At 42.5% G+C, this 20,717-nt stretch overlaps 1 protein-coding gene across 7 annotated transcripts in view; it reads right to left on the bottom strand.

Annotated features, from left to right (window-relative positions):
* Nucleotides 1–20,717, bottom strand: part of BOD1L1 (biorientation of chromosomes in cell division 1 like 1) — a 184,589-nt gene that overhangs the window by 82,672 nt on the left and 81,200 nt on the right. The window contains exon 2 of one of the 7 annotated variants that reach the window (XM_039343500.1): nucleotides 18,056–18,167. The exons of the other annotated variants lie outside the window; for them this stretch is intronic. Coding sequence (XP_039199434.1) covers nucleotides 18,056–18,167 — 112 coding nt within the window. The remainder of the gene's footprint in view (nucleotides 1–18,055; nucleotides 18,168–20,717) is intronic. 7 annotated transcript variants of the gene reach the window in all.

Here is a 20,717-nt window from a genome sequence, read left to right as displayed (position 1 = left end):
GCCTTCTTCACTTCTGGGGCACGGTGTTCTACAAAGTTGGGACAGCAGCAGAGAAGGTTCTCTTACTAGACCTTGCCAATCAAAATTGTTTGTCTGACAGGGTCTTTAGCATACCTTCCCTGCCTGATCAAGTGAGATGAGCTGATGAGATTGGATAAAGTCAGTTCTGTTGGTAACCTGGTCCTATGCTATGGTGGTGACTAACACTTTGAATTGGACCTGGAAACAAACTGGTACTCAGTGAAGTTCAGGGAACAAGGGTGTTATATGTGCCCCTTTTCAGACACCTAGTATAGGTTGCATGGCCACACTCTGCACCAGCTGAAGCTTCCAGATACTAGCTCCATAGAGCACATTGCATTAGTCCAATATGAAGATGACAGTGTCAACTTTGAATGAGCATGGCTGTGGCCATTTTCCTTTCTCATTTTTAGTTGACACTCTTAGCACAGAGGGAAGGGGGTTGCAGGTGTTTCGCTAGTCAAAAATGAACTTTCTCTTGGGCTTTCTCTGGTGAGAACCAAGGTCACCTCTGCTCCCAGGACTGTGGGCTGGGTGTGCCATGAAAAGCTCGCCAACAAGCTGTATGGAGAAATGTAATTTTGTATAGAGTTGGGGGTAGGAATTTCTAACTTTGTATTGGGAAGTTGTTATGTATCTCTTCAGTCTTGGTTTCACTTTTGAAGTGTTGGTACATTGTAACAATAAACATATTCTTTGAGGAATTTTCAAGCCTCGAAGTTCTGCTTTATTTGTCTTTGTCTGTCGGAACCATGACATTAAACCAAGACTCATAAAACCCTCATTTCCCGGGGTGCTGGGCCCCGGCTGCCTACCCATTTACTTCTGGGAGAGCAGTAAAGACCTGGCGAAGACTTAGAATGGAGGAGAAAGTTGAAACCGTTGCTAGCGGCAACAGAACTCAGGCTGTCAGAGTACAGGCTGGTGCTCCAGCCATCAAGGAGGCATCACTGGCAGGGGCTCAGCTGAAAACCAAGTTGATCCAACCTGGGAAGCTAGTACCGCAGGGAGGAACTACAGCCTTAGCGGACCTCTTCCAAGCTGAGGCTGCCCCTCAACGCAGGAGCACTCCTATAACCGCTGGAGAGGAGCTTTTATTGCTGCTGTCTCAGGGTTCTTCATCTGCAGATAGGAAGAAAGGAAAGGGGTTGATGGGATGGGATGACTCTGGAGAATGGAGATTTCAGTCACCAGTCCACAGCCCCTCGCTTGAACAGCTGAAGATAGTTCGGCTGGCTGGGGGTAAAAGAAACAATCCCTGTTGCCCAGGGGCCAGGATGGAAGATGCCAAAACCTATCAATCTTTTCCTCCCCCTCACCAGAGTTCCAGCTCAGTCACTGGAGCCCATGCTGCTTCACCCTTCCCCCCGCCAACTGCAATACCGAGCCCTGGGCCCCAGCCAAGCCTGTTGCCACAGCCTCAGGATGCCAGTCCCAGAGCCCCACCAAGAAAAGTCCAGAGGGTGGTTCAGTCATGTCCCCAGAACCAGGAGGTTGCCCAAGCCCAGCAGACAGCGCAACCAGCCCCACCAAGATTTGAGCCACCTCCCATCAAGCCCACTTTCGATGGAGATCCCGAGAGACTGAACTTCTTCCTAAACCAGGTGTGGGCACACTTGGATCACTACGCTTATGCCTATCTGGATGGGGCTATGATGGTGAATGTAGTGGTGGCAAATTTAGAGAGGGAAGCAGCCGACTGGGTGACCAATCTCCACGAAGAGGGTGTTCCTGAATTGAATGATATTAACCTATTCATGGAGCAACTGAGGGATCAGTTTGAGGATGACTTCCAAGTCTGATGGCCAAGAAAGAAATCCACCGCCTGAAACAAAGAGGTCACCCAGTAAAGGAGTATGTCCGTGAATTCAGGAGAGTTGCAAATCAATTGGGGCAGTGGCCTGAATGGTTGCTAATCGACCACTTCAAACAGGGGCTAGATTGTGACTTGCTTGAAGCCTGCATCATTCGAAGTTTCCCCAATCTACTACGTGAATGTTACTGCATGGCAGTGGTGCTGGACATCAGACTGGATCGTTCCCAGAAGAAAAGGTTTCACCGAACCCAAGCCCAACCCAAGAGAAACGCCTCTATGGCCGACGTCCTCAATCCTTTGCGGCCACCAACGCCCACCAAGCACCAATCTGGGCTCCTATCAAGTGCTATCAATGCAGTCAAATGGGCCATCCTGCTGTGGAGTGCCCCTCACCTCACCTTCAACCTAGGAGCATGCCAGTTGCTGCCGCAAAACCACAAAGAACTCCCAGAGGGAGAGAGAGAACCAACTGGGCGCGTCAAGGCCCAGACATCAAAACCTCCCCTCACACTGAGCTTGAAGCCAAACCCAAGCTGAGGCGCAGCAGATGCCGGCATTGTATGACAGTGACAATAAACGTGAGAGAGACCCCATGGTGAGTTGACCCATCCCCTCTTTTAACATCTCTGCCAGGCTCGTAGTGCCCCAAACAGGAGCTCATATGGATTTGGGTGTCCTAATAGACTCAGGGTGCTCTTGATGCATAATCAATTTACCCACTGTGCTGAAACTGGGCATCCAAGCTAAGCTCTTGTCTCGCCCCAAGGGGTTTGAGCAGGCCGACGGGTCTCTCATTGGAGGTGCTCCTGCCATACACGTAACTGAACCCGTATGTTTAGAAATGGGTCGGCATTGGGAAATCATCCGTTTTGTAGTGGTTCTGAAGATGACTGAAGCAGTAATTTGGGGGCTGGCGTGGTTTGACAAATAGTGCCCTCGTATCTGGTGGGAGGAGGAAATGCGCAAATTTAGATTTGGGATAGAACCATCCCCATCTGAGGCTGATGATAAAGGCAAGACACTGGCCATCTGTGAAACTCATGGAGAGGCCCATGATATCTTAAAGACTGTAGCCGAAAAGTTACCAGGGATTCAGTTTGTCCCTAACGAGTACCAGGATTTGGCAGAAGCCTTCAGTGAGAAGCAATGTGATGTCCTTCCCCCCCCACCGGACTACGGACTGTGCTATTTGCCCGGTGCCAAACTCCCTAAATCTAGGACAGACATATCAAACTCGCGACATCATGTGACGTCATGCAACGTATCGGAGCTTTTTCGCCGTTGCCGGCAATGGGGTGGGCGCGGCTCCAGTATGATAAAACTGGCCTGCGGTTGCTAAAGCTAAAGAGTTTTATAATACGGTCCTGGGAGCAGGCTCATCTTTATCTATGATCCAGAAATCTTCGGGCGGCAAAGAGGTGGAACAGCAATCTGAAGGATTAGGTCTGATCTCTGCTGGGAAGTCACAAGTGGAATGGCAACGTCAAACAGAGGTTAAAGAGCAGAGGATGACCCGTGCAGCACACAGACGCAAGGAAAAGGAACAACAGAAGAAAGAACCCAAAGAATCTTCTTCTGAAAGTGCTTCATTGCCGGTGGGAGGAGCAAGACCCAAGAGTTCTGCAACACATTCATCAATGGCAGATCTTCAGGCAGTCTTCTCCAGGCTCCTGGTTAAGGGAGATGGCAAAGTTCCTGACCTGGAATGTTAACGGTCTCAACTCCCCTCAGAAAAGAAAGAAAATCTTTTATTATTTAAAGCAACATAACAATGATATTATCTGCTTGCAGGAAACTCATATTTTACTTAAAGATCAAAAATACTTAGCTAATGCTCGTTTGGGATCTCATTTTGTATCTCCTGCCCCTGGGAAAAAAGGGGGAGTGGTTATTTATGTTAAGCAAAATCTACCAGTTTGTCTGGTAGAATCAGATCCTCAAGGAAGATATGTAATGATTGAACTTGGATTATATGGTAAGAAAATACTTGTAGTGGGACTGTATGCACCAAATCAGCAACAAGAACAATTTTATAAACTGTTACATCAGAAAATAATTTCGCTGGACTATAGATCTGTGATATTAATGGGGGATTGGAATGGTGTTTTAGATACACAAAGGGACAAAAAAGGTTCCTCTATCCTTTTTAAACAGGCTAAATTACCCAAAGCCTTTTTTGATTTGAAAGAGGATTGGGAATTGAGAGACTATTGGCGTGAACGTAATCAAGAGGAGAGAGACTTTACCTTTTTTTCAGATAGACATCAATCTGTGTCAAGAATTGATTTTTTTTTATTACAACTGACTTATATAATAGGGTAAAGAACGTAAAAATTACGTTTTAGCCCAGTTTGGATGGAGCTGATTCATGAAAAAGAGGAGAGGAGATCCTGGAGGGTGAATGAGAATTTATTTAGACAAGAAAAGAATGTTCAAAAGTTAAAGGAGTGTTTAAAGGATTATTTTGCTTTGAATATGTATAAGGGGACATCAACATCAATGGTATGGGATGCAGGTAAAGCTTTTATGCGTGGGATTTTGATAAAGATGAACAGTGTTCATAGACAAAAGCAGACTCAGAAGCGTAAGGAATTGGAAGATGAGATTAAATTAAAAGAAAAGTTTTTGATTTCAAATCCTTCAGATGAAAAGGTTAAGGAATCTATAAAGTTCTTAAGAACACAATTTAACATATTGATGGCTGATCAATCCGCAACTAATCTTTTGTTTATGAAACAAAATACATTTTGTAATGCCAATAAACCAGGGAGATGGTTGGCCTATCAATTAAGAAAGAAACAGAGACAGAGAACAATAGATAAAATAAATTATAATGGTAAATTAGTGTATCAGAAGGAATTGATTAAGAAATCTTTTTAGATTATTATCAAAAATTATATAAGACTACTAATGTACAAATTTTAGATATAAATAAATATTTAAGGGAGGCTAACTTTCCTAAATTGACAGAAGATCAGAAGCAAGAAATTAATTGTCCAATTACTAATGAGGAAATTGTGACATTTATTAAGCAATTAAAACTAGGTAAAGCGCCAGGTACGGATGGTTTGACACCTATTTATTATAAAACTTTAGTAGAAGAGATGATTCAACCTTTAGTTGAGCTTTTTAATAATATATTGCAGGGTTCAGAGTTCCCTCCGTCATGGCGCAGTGCTTTTATATCCTTGATTCCAAAAGAGGACCAAGATCTTACTTTACCAAAGAATTATAGACCTATATCTCTTTTAAATGTAGACTATAAGATCTTTGCAAAAATTTTAGCTAATAGGCTTATGACGGTTGTGCATCAGCTTATACATAAGGACCAATTGGGTTTTATAACTGGCAGGTACATGAAAAATAATGTTAGACAAATTATTAATATATTAGAATATTTAGATAAGAACAAACAAGTCCCTGCAGGGCTGATATTTTTAGATGCTGAAAAAGCTTTTGATCAACTGAACTGGCATTTTATGTTAAGAGAAATTGAGGAGATGAATTTTGGAGAAAAAATATTACAAGCTCTTACTGCTATATATCAAAAACAAACGGCACAACTTATTGTTAATGGGGGTTTGTCAGAGGTTTTTATAATAGAAAAAGGTACTAGACAGGGATGTCCTTTGTCACCGTTGCTGTTTGTTTTAACACTGGAAATTTTGTTGATTAAAATTCGAGAGTCGCAGGAAATAAGAGGCATAGAAGTTAACAAAAAAGAATATAAGAGCTTTTGCAGATGATTTGGTTGTTACTTTGTCTCAACCTACTTATTCTGTAGTGAAGTTATTACAGCTGATATATCAATATGGATTAGTTTCGGGTTTCAAAATTAATAATAATAAGACTAAAATATTATCTAAAAATATGACTACTTGTGATAAACAGATTTTGGCTAATTTGACTGGTTTTGAAATTGTTGATAAGATAAAATATCTGGGGGTTATTTTATCTGTTTCTAATGTAAAATTGTTTAAGAATAACTATGAAAGGTTGTGGGTCAGGGTACAAAAAGACTTGAAAAATTGGGAGAACTTACAGCTATCTCTCATGGGAAGAATTGCAGTGATTAAAATGAATGTCCTGCCAAAATTTCTCTTTTTATTTCAAATGTTACCTATTTTAAAGAATGAGGTTAATTTAAACGAATGGCAGAAAGGCATTAATAAATTTATTTGGGCAGGGAAAAAACCAAGGGTAAAGTTTAAAATTATGCAGGACTTCCGTGAGAGACGTGGACTCAAGGTACCGAATTTGAAATTATATTATGACGCTGTGGTCTTAACATTAATTAGTGATTGGGTAAATTTAACAAATTCAGAGATACTCCACTTGGAGGGATGGGATTTACTTTTTGGTTGGCATACCTACTTAATATTTAATAAAAAAGTGGATTGGGCCTTTAAATCTCATATTATAAGGATTTCTTTACTTAGGGTTTGGAGGAAATATTATAAAAGTGATTTTAAAATACCATTATGGGCTATACCTTGGCATGCGATAGAGGGGATAAAGAGAGGTGTTAAAATGGATACGGTGTCTTATACACAATTACTTAGATGGGATGGTCAAAATTGGCAGTTAAAATCTTTGGAAGACCTAGTATATGAAAATATTACCTATTCTTGGTTTCAATATAGACAATTAGTAGATAGATGGAAGATGGATCGTAATATAGGCTTGCTTAGAGAAGATGAAAATCTTTTTAAGCAAGTAAAGGATCAAAGACAAACTCACATTAAGAGAATTTATGGGGTGCTAGTGGAACTGGATTCAGAATCAGAATTAATTAAAGATTGTATGATTAAATGGGCGCAGAATTTTGGTGAACCAGTTCTACTGGATACCTGGGAAACTATCTGGGTGAGAAATGTTAAGTTTACACAAGCTCAGAATTTAAGGGAGAATTTTTATAAAATGTTTTACAGATGGCACCTTGATCCACAAAAGATGTCTTTCATGTATCCTGACTTACAGCCAAATGTTGGAGATGTGGCTGCCTGGATGCCACTTATTATCATATTTGGTGGTCGTGTAAAAATATAAAAGCTTTTTGGATTAAGATATGGTGGAACATTCAGAGAATTTTTAGAAAGAGGGTAAAATTTACTCCACAATTGTTTTTGCTTGGCATTGTTACTGATTGTGATGCTAAGGAGGTTATATTGATGTTGAATTTGATTACAGCCGCAAGGCTCTTAGTAGGTCAATACTGGAAGAAGAAATCTTTGCCTACTTTGCAAGAGTGGTTTTTAAAAGTATCTTACTTGGCGGAAATGGCAAAGATTTCGGCTTTTTTAAAAGAGCAAACGCAAGAGAAATTTTTTGATGTATGGGAAAAATGGATAAATTTCATACAATTTAAACTGGATTTGAAAAAATATCATTTAGCTTTTTTATAACCTGTATTTTTCTATTTTAAATATTTTCTCTTTTTAAGGATTATAACTCTTTTTTCATATATATTTTATTTTTAATTATTTTATAATTTTGTTATTTTTTTTTAATTAAGCCTATATTCTGCTCTGGGAAGTTCCGGGGGGGAGGGAGGGGGTGGTTTGGGAGGGGTTGGGGGAGGGTTGTATTGTTTTTTTTTTGTTATTGTTTTTTTTTCTGTCTTTGTAAAAGTTTTTAAAAAATTTTCAATAAAAAAAAAAGTTTGCTTAAAAAAAAAAACTGGCCTGCGGGCCAGCAGTTTGACACCCCTGATCTAGGATGTACTCAATGACACCCAAGGAGATGAAAGAACTAAGGGAGTACATTGATAAAAACTTAACCAGGGGTTTCATTGAGCCAGCCAAATCACCAATGGCCACTCCCGTGCTTTTTAAGGAGAAGAAAGATGGCTCCCTTAGATAATGCGTTGATTTCCGGTCCCTCAAAGCTGTTAACATGGAAAACACATACCCCTTCCCCCTCATGAAGGACATGTTAGCCCAACTAGCAACAGGAAATGTTTTTACCAAGCTGGATTTAAGAGAGGTTTATTATCAGATCCGAATTAGGGAGGGGGATGAATGGAAAACAGCCTTTAATTGCCCTTTGGGTAGTTTTCAATTTAAAGTGATGCCTTTTGGACTGCAAGGGGCTCCTGGCTGTATTCATGCAATTGATAAATCAAGTGCTCCATAATCATTTATACAAAGGGGCTTTGGTTTATTCTGATGACATCCTTATCTACACTGAAACAATGGATGAACACATCAAACTAGTCCATGAGGTATTAAGAAAACTGTTGAACGCCAAACTGTATGTCAAAATGTGAATTCCACCAAACATGCATTAACTACCTAGGGTATTGGATATCAAAAGAGGGAGTAGAAATGGACCTTGCCAAAGTCAAAGCAGTTTTAGAATGGCAACCCCATGTACCCGCAAACAGCTTCAAAGCTTTCTAGAGTTTGCAAACTTTTATCCTCAATTTATTCCTTCTTTTGCCCGGATAGCCATGCCAATTACTGACTTGCTCAAAACAGATGGGGGGGGGGGGGAGAAACCCCAACCTTGTCAACCATAGCAGTGGTCATTAGAATCCAAGGCAGTATTTGAAAACTTAAACTTTGCAGCTGAACCTTTAACACCCTAAAACCAATCAACAATCATCATTCAAGCCGACGCAAGCAACGTGGCCGTGAGAGCCATTCTTGTCAGAAGTTCTTGCCACACCCCTGGCTCCAACAAGAAACAAGCCGTTCACAGGTGGTTGGTTTATTCATGGAACGCTCTGGCATGCAGTATTCAAAGAAACAGCAAAGTTAGCGCTGGGAGCAATCGCCTCTCAGCGCTCTAACTATATGCTTCCCGACTGGCCCCACCACCCACCCACCTAGCCAGCATCCGGCGTGCACGCTGGTAAGAGCAGCCACAGCCAGTCTGGGCCACAAGGCAAGCTTCGGCTTCCTGCCACTTCTTCGCGCCAATCAGCTGTTCGGCAGGAAGGCCACAGAACTGATGGCCACGTAGCTGTGCTCTGCAGTGTCCTCCTTCCAGCATTCAGGTAACAGGGGAGGGAAGGGGCTATCGCTGCCATCTCTGTTGCTGGTCCCATCCACTGCCTCTGGATGCCTCCATCCGATGGTCTTGTCACTTCCTCTCCCCTCCCATTAGTGGCAAGCCCACAGAGGCTTGACAGTTCTATTACAGAAAAATCACAGGGAAGAATTACAACTCTGTGCTTACACTTCCCGGAAATTAACTGAGACCGAGAGGAGGTGGGCAGTTTGGGACAAAGAAGCTTTTGCAATTCGTTGGGCGTTGCTGTCTTGGCGTCATTTCTTGGAAGGTGGAGAGTTACCATTTGAGGTGTGGATTGATCACAAAAATTTGGAGGCCCATTCTCAAAAAGCCACCTGGTCCTGTTGTGGTAGAGGGGGAGACACATTATGAGATCAAACATATTTCCTGCCCGAGCAGGGGGTTGGAGTAGATGACCTCCAAGGTCCCTTCCAACTTTACTACTATTACTATATTCTGGATTCAAGACTGCAAATGGGAGGGTTACAATACCCTGTCTAGTGGAAAGGTTACCCCCGTTTCAAGGCTACATGGGTGAAATGTACAAATGTGAAGGTGGATAGGCTAATAAAAAAGTTTTATGAGAAATACCCTCACAAACCCCAAGGGGATGTTTTTTTTTTTTTTTTTTTTTTTTTTTTTATTAAAAGTTTTATAAATTTTACAAAAAAAAACAAGAACAATACAGAACAAAAAACAACATATACAAAAGAAAAAAAAATTAAACAATACATATAAAAAAAAAACCCCACCCCACACCCCTCCCAAAAACCCTCCCTTCCCCCCCCCTGAGCTTCCCAGAGCAGAATATAGGCTTAAGAAATAATAAAAAAAAAAATAAAAAAAAAATAAAAATTAAATTAAAAACTTTATATTTATATATATAAAAAAGATATCTATAATATATATAAAAATAAAACTTATGAAAAAGCTATATAATATTTTTGTATACCCAATCTAAATTGTATAAATTTTATCCATTTGTCCCAGATAGCAAAAAACTTCTCTTGCGTTTGTTGCTTTAAGAAAGCCGAAATCTTTGCCATTTCTGCCAGATAAGCTACTTTAAAAAACCATTCCTGCAATGTAGGCAAAGATTCCTTCTTCCAATATTGTCCAATTAACAGCCTCGCGGCTGTGATCAAGTTTAACATCAATACAACCTCCTTTGTATCACAATCTGTAACAATACCTAACAAAAATAATTGCGGAGTAAATTTTACCCTCCTTCTAAAAATTCTCTGGATATTCCACCATATTTTGATCCAAAATGCTTTTATCTCTCTACATGACCACCAAATATGATAATAGGAAGCCTCCTTATAACCACATCTCCAACATTTAGGTTGCACGTCAGGGTACATGTAAGACATTTTTTGTGGATCAAGGTGCCATCTATAAAACATTTTATAAAAATTCTCCCTTAGATTCTGTGCTTGAGTAAATTTGACATTTCTCACCCAAATAGTTTCCCAGGTGTCCAATGAAACTGGCTCACCAAAGTTCTGCGCCCATCTAATCATACAATCTTTAATTAGTTCCGTTTCTGAGTCCAATTCAACTAAAACCCCATAAATTCTCTTAATGTGGGTTTGTCTTTGATCCTTCAGTTGCTTAATAAGATTTTCATCTTCTCTAAGAAAACCCACCTTACAATCCATCTTCCATCTATCTAGTAGTTGCCTATATTGGAACCAAGAATAAGTAAAATTTTCTTGTGCTAATTCTTCCCGTGATTTTAATTGCCAGTTTTGTCCATCCCATTTAAGTAACTGTCTGTAAGACACCATATCCATTTTAACCCCTCTTTTTATTCCTTCTATCGCATGCCAAGGTATAGCCCATAATGGTACTTTAAAATCACTTTTATAATATTTTCTCCAAATCCTAAGTAAAGAAATTCTTAAAATATGAGATTTAAAAGCCCAATCTATTTTTTTATTAAATATTAAATAGGCATGCCACCCATAAAGTAAATCCCATCCCTCTAGATAAAGTATCTCAGAATTTGTCAAATTTACCCAGTCACTAATTAATGTTAAAACCACCGCATCATAATATAATTTCAAATTTGGTACCTTGAGTCCGCCCCTCTCACGGAAGTCTTGCATAATTTTGAACTTAACCCTTGGTTTTTTCCCTGCCCAAATAAATTTATTGAGACCCTTCTGCCACTCATTTAAATTAATCTCATTTTTCAAAATTGGTAACATTTGAAACAAAAAAAGAAACTTGGGTAGAATATTCATTTTTATCACTGCAATTCTTCCCATGAGGGATAATTGCAGCTTTTCCCAATTCTTCAAGTCTTTCTGTACCCCGACCCACAACCTTTCATAATTATTTTTAAATAGTTTTGCATTAGAAACAGACAGCATCACCCCCAAATATTTTACCTTATTAACAATCTCAAAACCCGTCGAGTTAACCAAAATCTGCTTCTCCTGACTCGACAAATTTTTAGGTAAAATTTTAGTCTTATTTACATTAATCTTAAAACCCGAGACCAAACCATAATGGTGAATCAACTGTAATAAGTTTACTACAGAATAATCAGGTTGCGACAAAGTAACAACCAAGTCATCCGCAAAAGCTCTCAACTTATATTCTTTTTTATTAACATATATTCCTTTAATTTCCTGAGACTCTCGAATTTTAATCAATAATATTTCCAATGTTAAAACAAACAACAATGGCGATAAAGGACACCCCTGTCTAGTACCTTTCTCTATTGTGAAAACCTCCGACAAACCTCCATTAACAATAAGTTGTGCTGTTTGTTTTTGATATATTACCTTAAGGGCTTGTAATATGTTTTCACCAAAATTCATTTCTTCCATTACTCTTAGCATAAAATGCCAATTCAGTTGGTCAAATGCTTTTTCAGCATCTAAAAATATGAGCCCTGCAGGAACTTGGTTGTTCTTATCTAAGTATTCTAATAAGTTAATAATTTGTCTAACATTGTTTTTCATATACCTTCCTGTTATAAACCCTGATTGATCTTTATGCACAAGATGATGCACCACCCTCATAAGCCTATTTACCAAAATTTTTACAAATATCTTATAATCCACGTTTAAAAGAGATATAGGCCTATAGTTTTTTGGTAAAGTAAGATCTTGATCCTCCTTTGGAATCAATGATATAAAAGCACTACGCCATGAAGGAGGAATCTCTAAACCCTGTAAGATACCATTAAAAAGATCATTTAATGGTTGAATCATCTCCTCCATTAAAGCTTTATAATAAACAGCTGTTAACCCATCCGTACCCGGTGCTTTCCCTAATTTCAATTGTTGAATTGCTGAGGCGATTTCCTCCTTAGTAATTAAACCATTAATTTCATATTTCTGATCCTCAGTCAGTTTAGGAAAACTTGCCTCAGCTAAATATTTATTTATATCTAACAGTTGTACATTAGTAGATTTGTATAGGTTTTGATAATAATCCAAAAAAGATTTTTTAATTAATTCCTTCTGAGAAACTAGTTTACCCTTATAATTTATTTTCTCTATTATTCTCAGTCTCTGTTTCTTTCTTAATTGATAAGCCAACCATCTCCCCGGCTTATTAGCATTACAAAATGTATTTTGTTTCATAAATAATAAATTGGTTGCAGCTTGATCTGCTATCAACATATTAAATTGTGACCTTAATAACTTTACAGATTCTTTAGTACTTTCATCAGAAGGATTTAGAATCAAAGCCCTTTCTTTTAGTTTAATTTCATCTTCAAGTTCTCTACGTTTCTGAGTCTGATTTCGCTTATAAAAATTATTCATTTTTATCAAAACACCGCGCATAAATGCTCCCAAGGGGATGTTTAACCTTATTTCTGCTTCCTCTGAAGAGGAGCCGACTGTCAAATTTGAATGAGCATGGCTATGGCCATTTTCCTTTCTCATTTTTAGTTGACACACTCAGCACGGAGGGAGGGGGGTTACAGGAGCGTTGCAGGTGTTTCGCTAGTCAAAACAAACTTTCTCTCAGGCTTTCTCTGGTGAGAACCAAGGTCATCCTCTGTTCCCGGGATTGTGGGCTGGGCATGCCATGAAAAGCCCGCCAACAAGCTGTATGGAGAAACATAGCTTTGCATAGACTTGGAGGTGGGATTTTCTAATTTTGTATTAGGAAATTGTTATGTATCTCTTCAGTCTTGGTTTCACTTTTGAAGTGTTGATACATTGTAACAATAAACATGTTCTTTGAGGAATTCGCAAGCCTTGGAGTTCTGCTTTATTTGTGTTTGTCGGAACCATGACAGACAGGGCATGAATGGATGAGTGTCAAGGCTCCCTGATTATGAATGGGCATAACTGGTGCATAGCACATAAATGGACAAAGGCCCTCCTGGCCACGGCCTCCACCTGCTCTTTGAGTAGGAGCCATGAGGAGAACGTCCAGGTTACACAACGGGTCTGTCTAAGGTAGTGCAATCCCATCCAAGACCAAAGATGATAAACTCTTGGGTGCAGAGAGGCTCACCCATAGCCATTCTGTCTTACTCGGGTTCAGTTGAAGTCTACTGCTCCCCATCCAGACCTTTACAGCCTCCAGGCATTGAAAAAGGATGTCCATTGTGACACTCACTTAACCCGACGTGGAGATATATAACTGGATATCATCAGTGTTTTGGTGATACTTCATCCCATGGAGATGAAAGGTCTCACCCAGCGGTTTTATGTAGATGTTGAAAAGGAGTGGAGCGAGCCCTGAGCCCTGTGGAACCATATAAAAGAGGGCTATGATCTGGACTTCTCATTCCCTATCAACATTGACTAGAATTAGCCTTGGAGAAAAGAGGTGAACCAGCACAAACTGTGCCACCCAACCCCATCTCCATAAGTCCAAAAGGATACCATCGTTGATAGTATCAAAAGCCAATGAGAAGTCAAGGAGAGCAAAGATGGAAGCACACCTCCATCCCACTCTTGCCAGAGATCATCCATGAATGTGACCAATACAGTTTCAGTCCCATATCTGGGCCAGAAACCTGACTGAAAAGAGTCCACATAATTCATTTCCTCCAAAGAAGTAATAAGAAAAATCCTGGACTGTGCTGAGATGGACAAATTAACAAAAGAGATAAAAGAAAAGGAAGACACAGAGTATTATATAGTATGGAACAAGTTGTATGTCTGGTTGGAGACTAGAAATAATAGAGGAGAATAAATATGGAAAGGTTAAAAGTGAAAATATGTGTATAATAATGTATAATAATAATAATATGAATTATTCTTAGTAAGAAGTAGAACATGAAGGAAGAAAAATGTAAATAAGAAATAATGGGGCTATAAGGACAAATATTCTAAAGAAGAATAAGGGGGAAATGTAAATATTAGATTACTGTTACGTAATTGCTGTAAAAAAAGGAGTATATATTGTGTGTGTATGTGTGTTATGTTTTGCTTTGTTCTGTTTTGTCTTGTTCTGTTTTTGTCTTAAAAATAAAAATTAAAAAAGGGGCGTTGTCTTACCTGAACGCCTTTTCTCAGCATGAAGATGTAGCATCCACCGATTGGGTAATCAAAGCCCTCCTGCTCAGATTTAGACTAAGACCAAACTTTAGCCACGCCTCCCTTGGGTGCTCCTTTCCCAGTTTTGTTGAGGCAAAGCATTCATTAGGTCCGACACAGTAGCTCCTCCTGAAAAAAATCTGCCTAGACTAAGTGTTAAGGGTGGGTGTGGATGCTACATCTTCATGCTGAGAAAAGGCGTTCAGGTAAGACAACGCCCCTTCTCCAGCATGATAGATGTAGCCTCCACCGATTGGGACATACCAAAGCCACCCGTGTCCCTGTCGGGAGGGAAGTCTAGGCTTGTGGCTCATGCGTAGAGACTACCTGCTGCAGAACCCTTCTGCCGAAGGATGCGTCTGAGGCAGCGAATTTATCAAGCCTGTAATGCCTTATAAATGAAGAGGGGGAAGCCCAGGTGGCTGCCCTGCAAATTTCCTCAATCGAGGCCTGAGTGGACCAGGCCGCAGATGTAGCAGCACTACGTGTAGAATGAGCAGTGATGCGAGGAGGAACAGGAAGAGACTGAGTCCTGTAAGCGTGAGAGATGCAGGCCCTAATCCATCTACCAATGGTCGAGGATGATACTTTCAGACCCATGGAAGAAGGTTGGAAAGACACAAACAAGGCCTCCGATCTACGAAATGCAGCAGTTCGCTTCACATAGTGATGCAAAGCCCTGCGTACGTCTAATGTATGCCACAATCTTTCAAGACGGTGAGAAGGTCGCGGACAAAAGTCCGGAAGAATCAGATCTTGATACCTGTGGAAGCTAGTATTGACTTTCGGAATGAAAGAAGGGTCCAATTTTAGGATCACTCTGTCATCCAGAAAAACACAAAGATCCTCCCTGATCGAGAGTGCAGCAAGTTCCGAGATGCGTCTTGCTGAGGTGATGGCTATCAAAAAGGCTACTTTCAATGAAAGGAAGTGTAGTGAACAAGATCTGATGGGTTCAAATGGTGAACTGGTAAGAACCTGCAGAACCCTTGGCAGGTCCCATGTGGGATATCTGTGTACTACAGGGGGACCTGTATTAACGGCTCCCTTAAGGAAGGCCATAACAGCTGGATGATGAGATAGCTGTACCTGATCCTCGCAAATGAGGACTGTGGATAATGCTGTGATCTGCCTACGGATGGTATTGTGAGACAGTCTCCTGTTTAGTCCGTCTAAAAGGTAGTCTAATAATATCGGAATGGTGGTAGCCAGTGGGTTGACCCTCCTGGTGTTACACCATGCACAGAAACTTTTCCACGTGGCATCGTAGATCCTGTTAGTGGAGGGACGTCTGGAGGCTTGAATTATAGTAATCACTCCAGTCGAATAGGACTGTCTAATTAAGCTCTCCCTTTCAAGTGCCAAGCGGCTAGTTGAAGCCACTGCGGGTCCGGATGTTGGAGCTGACCCTGACTGAGGGAGATGCGATCTGCTGGAATCTTCCAAGGTGGGGAGATCGATAGGTCCACGAGATCTGCAAACCAAGGACGCCTTGGCCAATGTGGGACCAGCAAGATTAATTCTGCCCCCTCTAATAGGAGTTTCCTGATGACAGCTGGAATCAGGGGAAGTGAAGGGAAGGCATACAGAAGTCCCTTGGGTCATCTGCTGCGTAGCGCGTCCGTTCCCTCCGCCCCCCGTGACGGAAACCACGTGAAATACCTGGGAAGCTGAGCATTTGCTGGCGAAGCAAACAGGTCTACCTGAGGCTGCCCGAATCTCTCCGATATTTCCCTGAAGAGGTTCGGTTCCAATCGCCACTCCGAGTGGTCTATCGTCTCCCTGCTTAGAGAATCTGCCTGACGATTCTCCTCCCCGGAAATGTGTTCTGCTCTGATGGATTTCAGATGGGATTCTGCCCACAGACCCAATGCTAGGGTCTCCTGCATGAGGGACCAAAATTTGGTCCCTCCTTGTCTGTTGATATGAGCCTTGGCTGCGACATTGTCCGTCATTACCAGGACATGATTCCCCTTCACTATGTTGGAGAACTGGCAAAGAGCCAGGTGTATTGCACTGAGTTCTAGCCAATTTATATTGTGCGTGAGGTCATGCTTGGACCATTGACCCTGAGCCATATGTGTCTGCATGTGCGCTCCCCAACCGAACAGACTGGCGTCCGTGGTCAGGATAAGTCTGTGAGGCTCCTTGAAGAATGTCCCCTTGTGTATGGCTGGTGACCCCCACCATCTGAGTGACTGTAGAGTGTGGTACGGAACTCTCACCTTCCGTGTGGAGGCACTCATGTTCCACTTCTGGAAGGGAAGCAGGAACCATTGTAGATGTCTGGAATGAAGACTGGCCCACGGCACTATTCCTAGGCAAGAAATCATCTTCCCCAACAGCTGTGACAACTGGACAAGGGGAACTACCTTCTCTCTCTGGATCCTGCGAACTAAGGATCTGATACCGTCCCTGCGTTCCTGGGAGAGGTAGACCTTGCATTGGTCTGAATCTATCACCACCCCTAGATGCAAGATCCGAGTGGTAGGGGTGGTGTGGCTCTTCTTGAAATTTATGGAATGAACTGGACTGGATGATTATATCGTCCAGGTAACATTGTACTCTTACCGGTATTAATCTGAGATGTGCCGCTAATACTGCCAGTATCTTTGTGAATACCCGTGGTGCCGAGGATAGACCGAAGGGAAGTGCCCTGTACTGATAATGTCTGTTTGCATGGCAGAAGCGGAGGAATCTGCGGTGATGTGGTCTGATAGGAACATGAAGGTAGGCTTCTGTCAGGTCTATGGAGGAGAGGTAATCTCCCTTCCTGACACTTGCTAGAATGGACCTGAGGGACTGCATTTTGAACTTCCTGTAGATTAGGAAGCGGTTGAGTCCCTTTAGATCTAATATCGCTCTCCATCCCCCTGAGGGCTTGGGAACCACGAAGAGAATGGAGTAGAACCCTTTTCCTTTTTGTTCCGGAGGAACTGATTCTATGGCTCTTATTTCTAATAAGTGTGATATTGCTATGTCTACTAGTTCGGCCTTGTGTGCGTGTCTTGAGGCGGGGCACTGAAGGAAACAGTCTGGTGGTATGGACTTTAGTTCTAGGGCTAGACCGAATCTTATGGTCTCTCTCACCCAGGTATCGTTTGTGGTGACCTTCCAAGTGTCGCTGAACAGGCTTAAGCGTCCGCCTATGGGAGGGTCCAATCTGGCGTCACTTAGACCTTCGGAATGGACGGCCTCCCGCCCCCCTGAAGGGTCACTTGGTCTGGAACTGACCCCTGGCTCCTGAATTCTGGCGGTCCTGTTGGCGATCCTGTCTGGGGGAGAAGGATCGGGAACCTCTGGGCCAATCCCAGGACTGCCCTGATCGAAAGGGCTGCCTCCATTCCCAAGAACTTCCAGCCCTGAAGGACTGCCTGCGAAATTCTTGTTGAGGTCTCCTATCCGTCTTCTTGGATGGATGAGCTAAGGTTTTTCTCTTATCCTTCCCTTCAACCAGGTACGGCTCTAGGATTTGGCCAAATAAATTCTTGCCACTGTAGGTGTCTGTAGCAAGACGCCATCTTGACTTTAGGTCAGCCCTCCACTGTTTGAGCCACATGAATCTGCGGGATGCAACTGTGGCTGCAATAGATCTGGCCGAAAATTTGGTGGAGTTGAGGGAAGCATCTGACATGTATTCCGCCGCTGTTACTAGTTTACCTAGAGTATGTTGTGCGCGTACCTGGTCTGGAGGAATTAATGCCTGTAGTTCCCGGAGCCACATGATAGAAGTTCTCGCGAAAAAGGACGAGGACGAAGATGCCCTGATGGCCCAGGCAGAGGCCTGGTGAGCCCTGCGGAGAGAAAACTCAAAATGTTTATCTTCCGCCTTGAGATGTTCGGCCATGTCTCCAGGAACAGTGGATGTGGAGAACAAAGATGTTAATGGAGCGTCCACTGTGGGAACCTCTAGAAGGGAAGAGAATGCAGAAGATACATTATACAGTCTCTTTTCTGTGCTGCTAAGAGAGGGTAGGGTGGCCAGTGAGGTCCACTCTTTTTCCACCGTCTCGTGGAAAACAGCTGGACAAGGAACTTGTTTTTCCTCTACCACCTTTCTGACAAACAAAGGGTTTGTCTCTTGTGCAGCCGAGGTAGATGGCTTGGGTTCCTGCTCCGAGACCAGGTTGGCTGTTGTGCAGGCTTTTAACAAAAGAGATTTGAATAGGTTTGGATCAAAAAGCCCCGATGTTGGGGTTGGATCCTGATTTACCTCCTCATCCTCAGACATAGGTCCTTCAGTTGTCACCAGGTCAACAGATTCAGTCTCCCCAAACTGAGATGAAGTCTCAGAAATACCTGAACCCGCTGACTGGGGACGTCCAGTGCGGTCTGCGGGCAAGGGTGGAGAAGGTGAAACCTGTGAGGGACCAGCTGCTAAGGAAGAAGACATGAATTGATTGAAGGCCTGGTGCATAAAGCTCTGAAACTGTTGAGCCCATAAGGATCGCTCAGCTGAAGGCACACCAGCAGCGGTGGTCTCAGGAGTATGCGTACTAATGTTAACAGGAGAAATGGAAGGCCCTGGCAGAGGGCTTATAGGGATATGTTGTCTAGGGGCAGATAGACTGACCTGTTCAGTTCCCCCTTGAGGAGACCCTGCCCTGGGGGCTTGATAAGACGGCACCAGTGAGGGCTCATAAGGTGAGCTGGCCAGAGAAGCAGGGGGAACCAATTCAGCTTCTCTGGACCTGAGCCTTTGTGCTTTGGAGAACTCTTGCTCCAGTGCCTGGTGTCTCCTCGAGGCCTCTCGCTCAGCAGTCTTGGAGGGTTCTTTGGTTGATAAATGCTTGGTTTTAGCTTTTTTCCTTCCCCCCTGTATTTGAATCAGAGGATCTGCGTTTTGCTTGAATGGGGGGAATATCAGAACCCTGCAAAGCCTGAGGAGACTCACCATCTGCCATTGTGCCCAGGCTTTCCAGGTAGGAGAAGCCCTGGGGTGGGGGTAACTACGCAGATCAAGTTGTCCGGGAGGGAAGCTTCCTACGCCCTAAGACAACCACAATGGCAAACAGCCAGAACAGCTGTCTAAAACTGTCTGCTGGGCCCTGCCGGCACAGCGCCGGGAGCTAAACAGAACAGGTCAGGAACCCCACAATTTAAGATAATAGGTGTTATTATTGTTATTATTATTTTTATTTTATTTTATCTTATTTTATTTTACTTTACTATTTTACTGAGAAGCAATGCGTCGAAAAAACAACAGCTAAACCCCCAAGAGGACCCAACGCAGTGAGTCACTAATGCTAGGCCTGAATTGGAGGCAAACAGCAACCTTAAAATGGCGACCAAGCCCAGCACCAAATTCAAAATGGCTGCTGCAGGTCTTCTTTGTGCCTAAAAATGGCCTCTCCTCTTAGTCAGAGCTGTAAGACAGTTTCTCCAGCCTCGTCTTTGAAGTCCCCGTTCAGGCAGGCAAAAAGACGGAGGGAACCTTACACACACTTCCCCCCTTACAGCTACAAGGCACCACAAACTACTTGCGATTCTGCAGCCTGGGGGAGTCTCTGTGCGATCCTGGGCCACGAGGCAAGAGAGAAGCTCTGGTAATCGGCTGAATTCTCCAGAAACGCTGGCAATAAAAATTGTTATCAGACACAAGGGAAGCCTCCCTCTGTGTGCTGAACAGATACTCTGAGCTGAAAAATGCCTCAGCGGCAAGACTCCGACGATCCACGAGGCCAATTAAGCCCTCTGGAAAGCAACTCTCCAAGGTTGCTAATTCACTATCCTTTACTAAAAAAACAAAAATTATGTAAAGAGTACACTACAGGAAGCTATTTAAACTAACAATTGCTGAGGAGCTAACAAAACTGTGTCCTCTCTGAGCATAGACTAAGACAAAACTGGGAAAGGAGCACCCAAGGGAGGCGTGGCTAAAGTTTGGTCTTAGTCTAAATCTGAGCAGGAGGGCTTTGATTACCCACTCGGTGGAGGCTACATCTATCATGCTGGAGAAAAATCCATTTCCTCCAGGATCCTCTGGAGTTGCAACAACACTACTTTCTCAACCATCTTTCTTAAAAAGGGCAGATGGAAGACTGGATGAAAATTGACCAACATGGAGGGATCCAGCAATGGATCTTGAGTAGGAGGCACACCAGTGCCTCTTTAAAAGGAGCTGGAAACACCCCCTCCAATAAGTGTGAATTCACCTACACATGGACCCACTCACATGATACCTTCCTGGGAGGCCAGGAAGCCAGGAGAGGCATGGATCTAATATATAGGTGGTGGTGTTTGCATTCCTAAGGAACCTATCCACTTTCTCAAGTCCAACAGAATCAAATTGATCCCAGATAACTGGGTAAACCTGTTCTCAGGGCATCTCCGTAGGACTTGTA

This window comes from Crotalus tigris, unplaced genomic scaffold, assembly GCF_016545835.1.
Source record: "Crotalus tigris isolate CLP2741 ecotype Arizona unplaced genomic scaffold, ASM1654583v1 scf7180000017855.1216408, whole genome shotgun sequence".
NCBI classification, from domain to species: Eukaryota; Metazoa; Chordata; class Lepidosauria; order Squamata; family Viperidae; genus Crotalus; species Crotalus tigris.
Note: the sequence above shows the minus strand (reverse complement) of the source record. Positions and strands in the feature narration are given on the sequence as shown.